Source organism: Pundamilia nyererei, unplaced genomic scaffold (genome assembly GCF_000239375.1).
Source record: "Pundamilia nyererei isolate P.nyererei 1_Seehausen unplaced genomic scaffold, PunNye1.0 scaffold00315, whole genome shotgun sequence".
In the NCBI taxonomy this organism is placed as follows: Eukaryota; Metazoa; Chordata; class Actinopteri; order Cichliformes; family Cichlidae; genus Pundamilia; species Pundamilia nyererei.
The window spans coordinates 394,980-409,416 of NW_005187716.1; the positions used below are offsets into that span (position 1 = coordinate 394,980).

General features: G+C 41.7%; 1 protein-coding gene across 1 annotated transcript in view; it reads left to right on the top strand.

Moving 5' to 3' along the window:
• The window catches only part of dvl2 (dishevelled segment polarity protein 2), a 22,763-nt gene extending 9,669 nt beyond the window's left edge, over positions 1–13,094 (top strand). The window contains exons 3-14 of the mRNA XM_005751556.1: positions 4,121–4,271; positions 4,496–4,625; positions 4,786–4,876; positions 4,967–5,036; positions 5,149–5,288; positions 5,771–5,847; positions 6,590–6,657; positions 6,743–6,877; positions 7,318–7,449; positions 9,283–9,459; positions 9,865–10,089; positions 11,461–13,094. Coding sequence (XP_005751613.1) covers positions 4,121–4,271; positions 4,496–4,625; positions 4,786–4,876; positions 4,967–5,036; positions 5,149–5,288; positions 5,771–5,847; positions 6,590–6,657; positions 6,743–6,877; positions 7,318–7,449; positions 9,283–9,459; positions 9,865–10,089; positions 11,461–12,023 — 1,959 coding nt within the window. The 3' untranslated portion in view covers positions 12,024–13,094. The remainder of the gene's footprint in view (positions 1–4,120; positions 4,272–4,495; positions 4,626–4,785; positions 4,877–4,966; positions 5,037–5,148; positions 5,289–5,770; positions 5,848–6,589; positions 6,658–6,742; positions 6,878–7,317; positions 7,450–9,282; positions 9,460–9,864; positions 10,090–11,460) is intronic.
• Positions 13,095–14,437: the final 1,343 nt, after the last annotated feature.

Below are 14,437 nucleotides of genomic sequence, written 5' to 3' on the forward strand. Positions count from 1 at the left end.
AGTACTTGGTGGAGAAACTCTTGTTAGCAAGCACAGCTGTAAGATGTTTCTTGTAGTTGGTCACCAGGTTTGCACAAATCTTTAAATCCTTTCTTAGCTGCCCCATGGCAGCTCAAAACTTCAGCTTCCTCCACAGAGTTTGTATAAGTCTGAGGTTTGAAGACTGGCTAGGCCACTTCATGATTTCCTGCTTCATCTGTAGCTGCTCCTTTGTTGCCTTGGTGATTTTTTTTGGTCATGCTAGAACATCCATCCATGACCCGTTTTCGGCGTTCTGGCTGAGAGAAGGAGGTTCTCGTCCGTGATTGTATATTACATGTCTTGTTCATTGACATCCTCGATGCAGTGAAGTCATCCTGTCCCCTTAGCAGAAAAACAGCCCCAATAATGGTTCCAACTCCTGAACTGCAGGGATGTGCTCAGCATTTTCCTCCTTTCAAACACAGTTGGTTGAGATGATGTCAAAGTGCTAGATTTGAATTTTACAGTGTTTATTTATCGGATAAAATAAGTTAAATGTCACCGTTATTATTGTCCGGCTGGAAACAGCGGAGGTGTCCAAATTCAGAGGCTGGGTCCACCTGAGGACCCGGCCTTCGTGGTCTAAGTGGGTCGGGTAGACCGGAAATGAGCGACCGTGAAATTGGACGGTCTAACCTTCAGAACTACGTCACGAGCTCTCTCGGTGGAGTGAAACTCTGCCGTCTGCTCCTTGCTATCTAAAATATAACCGGACGCTGGTGTACATTTTCGACCATCTCACACTTCAGTTCAATCAGTTTTCTGTCTGACGTTTATTCAGCTGTGTGAAAACCGCCGGAGGAACCCTCCCGAGAGATTAATAAAGTTTTGTTTAATCTAATCTAATAACTTTAATCTCAGCCAAACCGATTTACCCACGAACAAATAAAACACTGAAAAAGCCAAACAAGTTATTTAAGTGACTTATATATCATGTTTATCCTGAGTAGTGAAAGACCGCGGGGGTTTATAAACGATGTGCCGGGAATTTGCTGTTCTCGTCAGCTCAAGTTTACACAGCTACATTCTCGCCTGAAAATATGTTAAAAGTTTATTTTGTGACCCAGAAAGAATAATTAGAGTAGTATTAAAACTAAGTAACTGCAGTAGTAGTAGCCATTGGAAACTGGAATTGCCTGGGCCTATCTGGGGTATGGTTTTTAAATTTTGTTGTCCGGGTGGAAAATCGGGAGATTTTCGGGAGGGGCACTGAAATTCTGAAAGACATGCAGCTTGTGGGGATAGGTTAATTGGATAATCCAAATTGCCACTAGGTGTGAATGTGCGAGTGAATGTGAGTGTGAATGGTTGTCTGTCCTTGTGTGTTAGCCCTGCGACAGACTGGCGACCTGTCCAGGGAGTACTCCGCCTCTCGCCCTATGACAGCTGGGATTGGCTCCAGCACCCCTCGCGACCCTGAAAAGGATAAGCGGTAGCGAATGGATGGATGAATGGCACTGAAATTTGGGATTCTCACAGAAAAATCAGGAAGGGTGGCATGTATGGATGTTGTGTGCGCTGCAGGATTTCATTGCATTGTGCTCAAGTGTGTTACCAGTGTTGTTCTTAGCGACTGTGATCCCAACTGTCTTCAGGTCATTAACAAGCTGATCTCATGTAGTTTTGGGATGATCCACCACTTTTCACCCATTGTACTTGAAGACTTGCAACACACACCTGTGCTCCTCCTATAGTTTTAATTAGAAACTGTATATTTACCTGAATATCTCACACTCTCAGAGTATCAGGTTTACGCACGAATATGTGAGCTCATTTGAAACTGATCTTAGCTGGGACCGCCCTTGTTATTGACACAAGGAAAAGCTTTCAATCCCTGAGTAGACAGATCTGATTGAAGTGTTCCCTCACACAGTTTGAGTATGTTTTTTGCCATATTCAAGAACTTCCAGTGTGCTTTGAAATGTTGTGAAATGTGGTCTAGTTGGTTTGGATAGTTGGGGTTACTGCAGAAAACTGTAACACCACATTAAGTTGATATGACAAATGTGTCAACAAACAGTTTCCTAGTGATTATTCTTGTTGAACACTGTTTTGGAAAGATCTGCTAATCGCAGTGAACCAACTGGTTTCTCACTTTGTTTGCTGTCAGTTCCTGGGCAGGTATTCAACGCTGGGTTTACCAGAACCTGCATTGAGACAGAGGCTACCAAAAACATTAGTTTTGAGCTGAAAAAGCAAAACGAAGAAGTGAATGAAGCTTAAAAACTGTCAAGCTAATACAAGTCTTTAGAGCAAGAATGAGATCTCATCTTACATGTAGTCATTTCATGTTTTAAAACATACAAACAAACAAAAACATGCATGCGCGCACACACACGTGTGTGATTAGGACAGCTTTTAAAAAAGCAAAAAACCAGTATGAATTTCAAAATAACTATTTATTATTTATTTGTATTATATTATTATATCATATTGTACAGCTTGTACATACATGTACGAAGAAGGTTAAAGTGGGACTTCACAGGTGGGCAAGCTGTAAGATCAGGTGTAGCAAAAATGTGTATCGGTGTGGGCCAAAAAAATCAGAAGTGGTTGCACACTGTTTTGTATTGGGATATCCAGTAGATCTTCGCATTATTGTACATAAATCACAGGTCAGCTGTGATGAACTGCTACTCTGATATTCACTGCTCTTTGTGGATCGAGCCAATTGAACTCAACAGGATATAAACAGATGATTCAATAGCTGTAGGGATGATTTCTAACACCTGGGCAGTATAAAGCTAATCAAAAAGGTAGAATTCAGTGAGTGAATCTAATCAGCGTCACCAGCTTAGATATACATCGATGTTTGCTGCCTTTCATGTAATCTAATATTGATATTGATATGACCAATCCAACATTACTGAAAACTATAGTTATAACCATAGTCCATCCTTTATCTTTATAAAAAAACCAAGTATATCTGCACACTGCTTTTTCACGAGTCATTAGTAAGGAAGTAAAGAAGAAAAAGTAAATTAGTTATTTGTTTCCATAATATGTTTGGAGCTAGACCGACACCTTACTGCTCATACGTGACAATCTTCAAATGAAAGGGTCTCTGGTACCAAAGAAAAGGTTCAGTTTAACCAGCAAAGAGATTGTGCTGTTCTATAGCCTTCACTGCAATAAGAGACAATGTAATACATAGCAGATGTCATGTCCAAGGCCTGATTAAAGTGACACGTACCTGACCAACAACTTTAATGTAAGCAACATTAAGCACATAATGATAAAAGTATGTATTAAAATGTTGATTTGGTGTTTAACTCATTCACTGCCATTGACGTCTATAGCCGTCAATGGCAGTGAATGAGTCAATGGGTTTAACTCATTCACTGCCAATGGCTGGCAGTGAATGAGTTAAAAGGGAACAGTTGTACATGTGTTCAGCTCTATATTTGTATTCTTAGACTCCCAGAATAGTCTGACAGCATCTAAGGAGCCTATACTGGGCCTTGGTCCTTCTCAGGACACTTATTTGGACAATTACCAAGTTGTTTTTAAATGGCGTGATATAAATATGTAAATGTGACAGAAAATAAGGAAAAGGGTGAGTAGTTCCGTTTAACTGAAGAATAGTCTAGAGTTTGACTAAAGAAATGGACTGATATCAGCTGATTCTAGTTTATTACTGATAAGGATGTCTCTTGGGAGATAACAGCATGAGACCATTTAGAAAAAAGGCCTCTTTTGAAGTTAGTCCAGCAGAAACACTGACAGGTTTTTCTTTTGACTGTTCAAATGTCCTCCTGAAAATATTACAGTTCTCCAAATAGCAAATTGGCACTTATTTTCTTTATTTATTTGTATGATAATTAATAAATAATATAAATACTTGTATGATGTGTCAGATTCAGTTAAGCCCATTTTCATTCAGAGGAAGCTGTTAGAAATTGGGACGAAAAAAATCAAGCTTAGATATTCGTATACAGCAGCAGGCAATACTGCTTTAAAAGAACAGGTAATTTAAGGAAGGGCATGTACTTTCTAGCCTACTATAATTGCAAAAATGCATAACATAAAAAACGTATGTAGTTAGAAATGCCTTTTATGTTGTAAACACTGATTACTGCAAATCCAGTGTTGAATCCAGTCGTGCTCTAATTCCATCTGTAATTGTGCTTATTTTTACAGTCCCAATGCAACAGGCAGCGTGGAGACTTTGGACGACCAGACTGAAACGGAGTCTGTAGTTTCTTTCAGGAGAGAGAGGCCTCGGCACAGAGAGAGCATGGAACAACACGGTGAGACACTCGTGCACACGAAAACAATCCTTTTAATACTGCCTCCTATCAAGATTTGGCACGTCTATATCTCCCAGACACTCAATACAAGTTGATATAATCAGAGAGTTGCTGAGGAGTGAGGAATGTTTGGGATCTATAGGGAAACCCTGACTTGCACAAACATGAAAAATCATGTTGATTATTTTCCTGTTGTCTTTGGGGACTCTCGTGCGGCATTTCAGGCCCTCGTATGAACGGCCAGAGTCGTCTGGAGCGCCACCTGGCAGGATACGAGAGCTCTAGCACGGTGATGAGCAGCGAGTTAGAAACGACCAGCTTCTGCGACTCTGAGGACGATGACACGATGAGCAGGTGAGAAAGCGATAAATGTCGTATGTATCCAGTAGGTGATGAAACAGGCTAATGCGAGAGAAGCTGTCCCTTAAATTTGTGTTGACCTCCTTAAGAACCAAGCCTGTTAAAGGTTTATGAGATATTTCTCTCTCTTGACCTTTCACCTTTTGTTGAACAGGTTCAGCAGTGCCACAGAGCAGAGCACAGCTTCGAGGCTTCTTAAGCGACATCGTCGACGGAGGAAACAGCGTCCCCCACGTCTGGAGAGGGTGTGTGCACACAATTTACTTTGTGCAAACAGATTAAATGTTTTGGTCACGTCAGTGTCTGTAGTGTAATGTTGTCATTTCCTGCTCCAGGCCTCCTCCTTCAGCAGTGTTACAGATTCCACGATGTCTCTGAACATCATCACCGTCACTCTAAACATGGGTCTGTACTCTCCTCATGCACCTCATGAACCTTTAAACTTATATCTCAGATTCATTTTTCTTACCTAATGTTCACCTCGTCTTAACATTATTGTGATTTCTCAACCGTACAGAAAAGTACAACTTCCTGGGTATCAGCATAGTGGGCCAGAGCAACGAAAGGGGGGATGGAGGCATCTACATTGGCTCCATCATGAAGGGAGGAGCTGTGGCTGCTGATGGACGCATTGAACCTGGTGACATGCTGCTGCAGGTGAGGAGGAATGATGGCTTTTTCCTATATAAATGACGATGTCTTGATTTATTTAGTTTTTTAAATTACTGCTCGGACAGCTGGTTTATCCAGGAAATACCAGTGTGGTTGTTTGGTTTTGAGATCTGCTGGGTCTCATTTCAGGAGCTTTTCTAGTGGGTGATCCAGTCCAGATCAGTGCTTGTTCACTTCAGTTGTAGTTCATTCCATGTCTACATGAACACATCTGTTTCTCTCTAAACCTAAACAAAGGAAGTATTTATGCGTATGAATGCAACTGGTTTTTATTTATTTTTTTTGTTCCGATCAAGAAGCTAGAGCTGGGAAATTACTGACATTTTTCTGTTGAAAAGACTTTGATTAATCAGCTACCAAAACAGTTGGTTGTTATTCTTCATCATCAGCATCAATAAATAATTCATCTCCACTTATGAGTCTAAATAAACCTTTTTCTTATGCCTCATTATCCCCTCTCCTCCTAGGTGAATGACATCAATTTTGAAAATATGAGTAACGACGATGCAGTGCGGGTCCTGAGGGAGATTGTACACAAGCCAGGGTATGTTGTTTTTTTTTTTTTTTCCATCTGACTTTTTAGATGATATCAAATGTTTTCAGGTTTTGTCTTGTCAACAGGTAGTAAGCTTTTGTTGTTATCAGGGATGGGTGGTATAGTCTCAAAATTATATCATGATATTTAGAGAAGCTATAATGATATTTCTGAGAATATAGGAAAAGTTTACTGAACAGCATTTTATTGATGGTTGCAGTTTTATTAAGGCAGCAGCGTTTAGAAGTGGAAGTAAATAAAGGGGATTTTCCTTCTTGTCCTTCTGTGATGTTATATCTTGGGTTGGGCTTTAATCCAGCTTCTTAAAGTCCTGTTTCAGTAACTTTGATCCATCATTTGCTCTTCTTGTCTTATGATGTGTAGCTAGTGAGCGCTCCAGTGAAGCTGTGTGGAGATTTGTTTAAATCGCACGTCGCTGCTAGTATCTCCTTCTTCGTAGCCTTGTGTTTTTTCCTCAAGTGGTGAAAGGTGTTCGTTCTCTCCACCTTCAGTTTTCTTGCATATTTTGCAAAGTACTGTGCTTTGGGAGGTTGTAGAAGTATCTGTCTTTTTTTGTTTTGTTTTATTAATAAATGATCATTGGAGGCTGACACACAGCTCTCACTCTCAGACATGCCCTGCCTTGTCTTGTTGCCATGTGACGTTTTTGTATCGGGTAAATCTTCACCCCAGTATTAGCGTGGACGATGTGATCTGACCGTAGTCGTGATGTCTGCGTACTCTTTTCCAGGCCCATCATCCTCACAGTGGCAAAGTGCTGGGACCCGTCTCCTCAGGGCTACTTCACTCTGCCTCGCAGTACGTACAGCTCTGCCTGAGACACAACACACGGATCCATGTTTGTGTCAGTAACTGTTTCCTAATTGTTTTCCTCACCCTGCAGATGAGCCGGTCCGACCCATTGACCCTGCAGCATGGGTCAGTCACTCCGTGGCCATGACCGGGGCTTACCCTCCCTACCCAGGCAGTTCCTCCCTCAGCACCATCACGTCCTCGTCCTCCGTCACCGAGACTGAACGTAAGAGTCTTTGCATTCACCCTACTCTATATTTGCTCCTTTATAATATCCCCTTTAGTAATATCAGCCTTTTCACGGCTGTGTATTATTTTCATAAAACTGTCCTTCGTGTCTAGTTGTCTAGTTTCATATCCAGACTCGTGATATTCAGTCTGAATTCAGTTCATTATTCTAAAGTATCTCTTTCCCCTTCTTCAGTCTGTGTCCGTCTTTGTCTCCCACCGACACTGGCACAGGAGTCGTCTTTCACATCTGTCTTTCTGCTTTTGTCGCGGCTGTTGTGTGATAAATGACGTCTGCTGCTTTCCTGCTTTTGATCTCTTTGAAGTTCCACTCCTTGCTTTCTTGTTTTTGGCCCCGTTCTGTTTTCATCTGTCATGCTTTCTTGCATGTTTTTCCCTCCTGAGGTTTTTCCTTAACCACTCTTCATCCTTCTCCAGGTTTTGATGACTTTAACTTATCACTGCACTCTGACATGGCATCTGTCGCCAAAGCCATGGCCTCACCAGAGTCGGGTCTGGAAGTCCGGGACCGCATGTGGCTTAAAATCACCATTCCCAACGCTTTCCTAGGTAAGACAAAAAGTGGAAACGAGGCAACAGAGACTACACTCGTTCCATGAACTTTTTGCGGCTCACAGGACTTTACAGGGCAGGCATTATGTTCACAGAATTAAAACCGTGTGACTTGTGGGAGGAAAAACCCCTCAAGTACAAACGTGAATGCCTGTTTTGAATGAAAACATGTGTTAAATTGGAATCGCATGCAGCTGAATCACAAGGGATAATTACTACGTGTTTGTCTACTTTGTACTTTTTGAAATGAAAATTTGGTGTTATATTCAGTCTCTGATTTTATTACTTTCCCCCCTAACTTCTTAATGCACTCTAACACAGCAGCTTACAGGCACACCTCAGGCGTCAGGCAGGTTTTTTTTCAGTCAGAGGTGTTCATTTCACGTGGCTAGTTTTTGAGCTTGTCGTTTTCCTGCTAAATTCCTCTTAAAGATATTTGATTTATAAATAATCCGCTGGTTAGATTTCCACTCGGCTACTTTAGATGTAAGCCAGAAGTAAGCCCGGCGGTGTTGATGTTTCAGATTCTCCACATAAATACATGACTCAGTGGTCTGCATCCAGCACTGGGAACCCTTCACTTTAAAACAAACTCTCAAACAGAATGCAAGCAGTGAGGTTACAGACATGGGGAAGTTAAATATAAGGAAGTGTATTAGGAATAAAATGTGTAACCACACCCAGCCAGCTGTGTGGTGTGGTACATTTGATGGCGGTGTTGCTTTTGTTGCTCTTCACTGCAGCTGTTATGGTGCTGCATTTAAAGTTCAATGTTTTTTCTCAAACTCAATCTGCTGTTTCTCAAACTGTCTACAGGCATAACATCAGATATGAAAACATCTGTCGTTTTCATATTGATGTGGCCTCCAGAGGGAGACAAACAACATTAATGAGTTAGTGTCTTTATCTAGTTCAATCAATGGGGTAACTACGGCTTAACACATAACCTGAATTCTAAAATCCTCCGCACATAGTGACAACTTGAACTGAAAAATTCAAATTTGTATTTACCTATTGATTATTTTACACATCGAGTAATCTATCAAGTCAATCGATTAATGGAGTAATAAGATAAGAAACGTTTTTGTCTTATTATGGATCAACTGCTCAGTAACTGCTCCTGCACCTAAATATGTTTCTATTGCGGGTCTGTTTTTAGTCACAAATGTGGGTGAAATGCTCCCGTTTACATGACTCGATAAATCGTCGCACCGAACCATTAATCTCAGGTCCCCTTTTATTGTAACAATGTTGGGTTTTACTGTTATATTTACCGGCCTGCGGCGCTCTTTTTCTAATTTTTCCTTCTGTGTTTACTGGTGATTTGAACAAAATTCCATCATGGGTGCAAATTTTAGTGACTGTTAAGCCACATGACGAACGTGACGCTTAAAACAAAATCATTCACAGGGGATGAACATGAAACATGAACTGGGATTTATGATTATTTAAAAAAAACATGTTAATAACTGAGGTATGCTCGTGCAAAGTTTTGCACGAGAGGGAAAAAGGTCCATGCAGATATATGTATGGTATGTTCATTATAATAAGATGTTCTTTAATTATCATGTTCATTTAATACGTTTTCTGGTTGTAGTAGGGGCTCTCACTGGGATTATGTTTAGAAAAAGAGTCATGTGTGAAACAAATCTTTTTATGTGAGCACGCACTGAGCCTAGTGTGTGTTTTTGTTTTGCTAGTTTGTTTTTAAAAGATCAGTCAAAACTCTTTATTTCATGATTCATTGAATTTTATTACAAAAACCTGGCATCTATGGGACAAAATGTTTCTTAATGATGATTAAAATGATTTCTCTGCACCCCTCATCAGGTTCAGACGTAGTTGAGTGGTTGTTTCACCACATCGAGGGATTTCAGGACCGCCGTGAAGCCAGGAAGTACGCCAGCAACCTGCTGAAGGCCGGCTTCATTCGTCACACGGTCAATAAGATCACATTCTCCGAACAGTGCTACTATGTATTCGGAGACTTGAGCGACTGTGAGAACTGTGAGTGGCTGCAAAACCCTGACATCAAACACTGAGCAACACATCCGACTGCTGAGTTTTATCCTTAATCACATTTTGCACATGGGCACTGGTGGACGCACCGGTTGTAGAAGGGGTTAGACATTTGACGTCATAGTTATCAAAGGATTCTTTAATGTCCTGCCATCGCTAAAATGAAATCTCAGGAAAGAAGACCAATCATTGTCCACCAGCTGCACCATATTAACGGTTCAGATGTAGTCATCTTTTTTTCGGGTTTGGTGCAAGAAAAGATCTTTTCACGTCAGAGGTTGATATTTGAAGCCATTCATCATGCAAACCTAAAAATTATTCTCTGTTAGCTGTAAATCTTGAAGGAACATTTTTGCACCATTATTCACCCTCTCCCTCGTGTCTCCCACACAGATATGGCCAATCTGTCTCTGAATGACAACGACGGTTCCAGCGGCGCCTCGGACCAGGACACCCTGGCCCCCTTGCCGCTCCCTGGGGCTTCCCCGTGGCCCATGATGCACACCTTCCCCTATCAGCCATACCCAACACATCCCTTCTCCAGCCAGCCGCCTCCGTACCACGAGCTTACCAGTTACAGCTACGCCCCGGGCAGCACTGGCAGCCAACACAGCGAAGGTAAGCGGAGAGAAATGTTCTTTTATCCAGTATTTATTTTTAGAGTGAGATGCTGTAGGTGAGGCCGCTGTGAGCAAACGCTTCCTGTTTGAAGGGCCACTCCAAAATATTACTCAAGAAGTTTAGCTTTTCATGACAGAGCTACATAGTGTGCTCTGACATTGTGTATAATATATCCTGTGGCTCTTGATGACTGCACACAGGGCTATTAATCATGGATATAATATTAGAAAATACAATAAAACAGGACATATGAGCCTATTGCTCAATTTCTACCATTTCAGGATTTTCCTTGGCTCAGATGGGTCATTTGAAGATGACTGCACATCCCTGATCCATGTCCACTAACTGCAATAAGTCTGCATTATATTATTTTCTGCCCATTTAATGAATAAAAATGTCTGAAGCTGAGTAAATGACGGGCTTTTAATAAAACATTTTACTGCTTTTGGCCTAAACCTCCTCTGTGTGAGCCAAAAGTGCCTTCATGCATGAGAACACTGCATTTCCACAAATTAAAGTACCGGTACACTACCTCTTAGACTGGGATTCTGCCTCCTCCTGGTCTCAGACGACACATTTTATCTTTCACGTGTAAGATGAATGTGTTCACCACTACACCAGAGACTCAGGAGAGCGCCTGTGGCATCTGTGATTCAAAATTCGGCTATTTAAAAAGTGAAAATCTAAATGAGCAGCAATTCCTGTTGTGCAAAGGAGAGAAGATAGTTGCATATGTAGAGTTAAAGGTTGAAGACATCTGCACACAGGAGTTTGCAACCAGCCATTGCCAAAGACTAGAATGCTTCAACCCACTCAATCGTTAATCTTCACTTTAATCAAATACAAAAGAAAATGATGCATTTTCTTGAAATCTTTGTTTAAAAGCATAAACAGCACAGTCTGGTGGCTGTACCCAGTCATATGCAAAGTGTTAGGGCCAATGGGTCAAACGCCTGCTGCTAGGACACAACTTCAATGCAAGAGTAGTAAATTTAAATCACAGTAATAAGTAATATCATAAATGAACCACCTCCTATGAACACTTTTAATTCAGTTTTTCTATAAATAAAACTGTAGACAAAGGCAGCTTAAGTTTGCTAATGTGTCTTCGTCCCATGTGTGTCCTCAGGTGCATCTTTCCTGTTCTGTCTGAGCCATCACACAATCCATGCAACTAATTTCTAACTCACCTCCACCGGGGGGCAGCAGTCAGCTGTGTGGAAAATGCTAAGAAATTACACAAGAAAGACTTCACAGAAAAGTGTAAATGATTTTAGTACAACTGGTAAATCAGCTAAGCAGTGTCATCAGAGCTCAGATTTGTTTGACTTGTTATCAAACAGTATTTTCTCTCCCGTGTTGCTGCAGGGAGCCGGAGCAGCGGCTCGACGAGAAGCGAGGGTGAGCGGCGTCGCAGCAGTAAAGGCCCTGGTAGCACTGTGGGCGGAGGGGAGAAATCCCCGTCCGGCGGTGGTGGAGAAGGTGGCGGTGCCGACTCGCGCTCCGGCAGCGGCAGCGAGTCTGAGTACTCGACGCGCAGCAGTCTGAGGCGCGGCCACGGTTCAGCCGCCCCCAGCGAGCACAGCCACGCCTCCTCCCAACGCTCGCATCATCACCGCATACCCCAACCGCCCCACATGTCCCCCTACCCGCCGGGAATCCTGCCGTACAACCCCATGATGGTGATGATGGTACCCCAGCATCCACACCCGGCCATGGCAACCGCCCACGGCCTTCAGCACACGCAGCCGATGGCGGCAGCTCCCATGCACCCCGCGTTACCTCCACCTCCTTCCTCCACTCCTGGAGGACCGCCTGGTGCTCCGCCCACTCGTGACCTGGGTTCCGTACCCCCAGAGCTCACTGCGTCACGGCAGTCGTTCCACCTGGCCATGGGAAACCCCAGCGAGTTCTTCGTGGACGTCATGTAGTTTTTTTTCTCTTCCTTGTGTTTGGTGTCCGTTCATGTGAAGTTAGTGTTCCCACTTGTGTCGACGAGGATCTGATGGTAGCTTATTGAACTCGTGTGTGCCTGTTGGAGTCGGGGCGCTTGACACTAAATTTGGTCGAACAGGGTTTTAAAGTAAGAACGACGATAGGACAAATCTCAATTGATCTATGTAGAAAGTTTAGCTTCTCTTCTTCAAATCCACTACAGAGCGCAGCCTGTTTTTATTTTTCAGGCCTTAACCCAGGAGGTTATTGTTTCCCTCCTACAGAAAACTGTACAATATTTAGCATTTGATCATTACACTCCTTCAAACACTCACTTAATATTTTATCATGGGAAGACCCTTCCAGTTCAGCCACTTGCCCTTGAGCTGCCCATCCAGAAACAACTGAGACCACAGTTTGGCACTAGAGGGCGCCAGGCACACCCAGGCACTCAGGCCAGATTCATTGGCTGCACAGGAGCAAATCAAGTGCCTTTCCATTATTATTTACGTTTTCACACTCCAGGTACAGCAAGCATCTTTTGTTTCAGCATTGTTTGACAGTGAGCCCCTCTGTATATATCTATTACTCCTGTGTATATGCAACTCTACAGACCAGCAAACTGTAATGTGAAAAGAAAGAAAGGTCCAAAAATGTCAGAAGAACTTGTTTTTAGTAATCACTGTCTAGGCCTAGTCATGAGATAACTCTTGTTGTGAGGAATGCGGGGTGGGGGTGTTTTTTTTGTGTCAGGCTGTAGAGGCTCGATGGTACTCGTGGCACTAGACGTCCACAGCGGTACTTTTACCTACATGCAGTGTATATCCTCAGTAACTGTGATCCAAATGCCCCAGCTCTCCATGCTTATTTTTATGTTACTGACTCGCATTATTCACCCGTTCCTTTTTCTATGTGTGACTATATAAATCATGTGTAACCCAACTAACTATTAAGGTGCTAAATGAAGAGTCAACATTTCAGAAAGCTGACATTTATAGTGTCACATTGCTTGATTTCATATTGCCACCTTTGCTTGTGTATTTGAGAATAAATTTGATACATACTTACGGTTCAGAGTTGTTTATTTTAACTAGACACGTGAAGATTTGAATGAAGCTTGTGACCGTGAACTTTATCACATTGACAGACTGCAGTACAGATGCTGCAAAAACTCTAAGGTATGTGGGATTTGAATTTAGCTTAGCATCATGTTTTTAATAGATGTAATAATAGAAACAGAAATTCTCATACGAGAGAACCGGTGTTGATACGGGAAAGCTTTATGGTAGAAGTCTTTAGAATTTATTTTAATAATACAGTTAGATCCAAATCAACTAACAGAAAGCAATCAAGTAGCACATTTTAGCAACAAATCAAATACAATTGTGCATTAACACATGTTAGCTGGTTACTACACGTTGACCGCACACTTTTCTAGAATAATGTTCAGACCGATTTGTACTTGTGTGTGTGTGTGTGTGTGTGGGCTGGAATTACACACAAACTGCTATAACCATTTGTAAATCTTACTTTACGCTGATGGATCACATCGTACACGTTTGTCCCAATGACAACTGTTTTCTACAGTCATTGGTTTGTCCATGCATACCGGACAGCAGGGGGCGTTCATGCGATGTTCCAACACTGTCGACAAGTAGTAGAAGAAGAACGTCTGTTGATTGTAATAAAAGATACAGCCGCAGGGGGGCGTTTTAAAAACGCACTACACTACGCATGTCAGTAATGGTATTTTTTTTTCATACTTTAATTAAATTTATGCACACATTACAATCTCTCGTTGGGAGACAACATTAGTGCAACAACATCTTGAAAAAGTTGAATAACAAACCAAACGGAAAGAAAAAAACAAACACAAAAAAACAAAAAAAAAAACCCCACATATATACATATACATAAATATATGAAGGCCATTTTTATGACATATAACAGTTTCCTTTCTGCGAACACTTTAACATACATGTGGCTTACTTAGTACACCAAAAACACAATCATTAAAAGGATAGAGGTTGAGTCCCATTGTCGCATATCAAAGCAGCCTCTTTACATGAATCCCTCAGTAATTCTAAAGATGACAAAAAAGATTGTAATTCAATTTTCAATACAGTTAGGGAAGGTCTTTTACTTTTCCATTTGCATTTGTGTATGTGGTATTTGCCCATAATTATCACCACCTTGTGTAGCATGGACAGTTCCTTAGATGGATCACTATTATTATATAAAACTTGTGTTAGAGTCAGCGGGGTCATCCCATCTATTCTTATACTCAACAGTCTACTAGATCTTGCCAAAAGTCAGTTGTTACTGAGCAGGAAAAAAAACAAATGATCAATACTTTCCACATTTTGTGAACAAAATCCACATGGCTCTACCTCAAACCCAAACCTTTTTT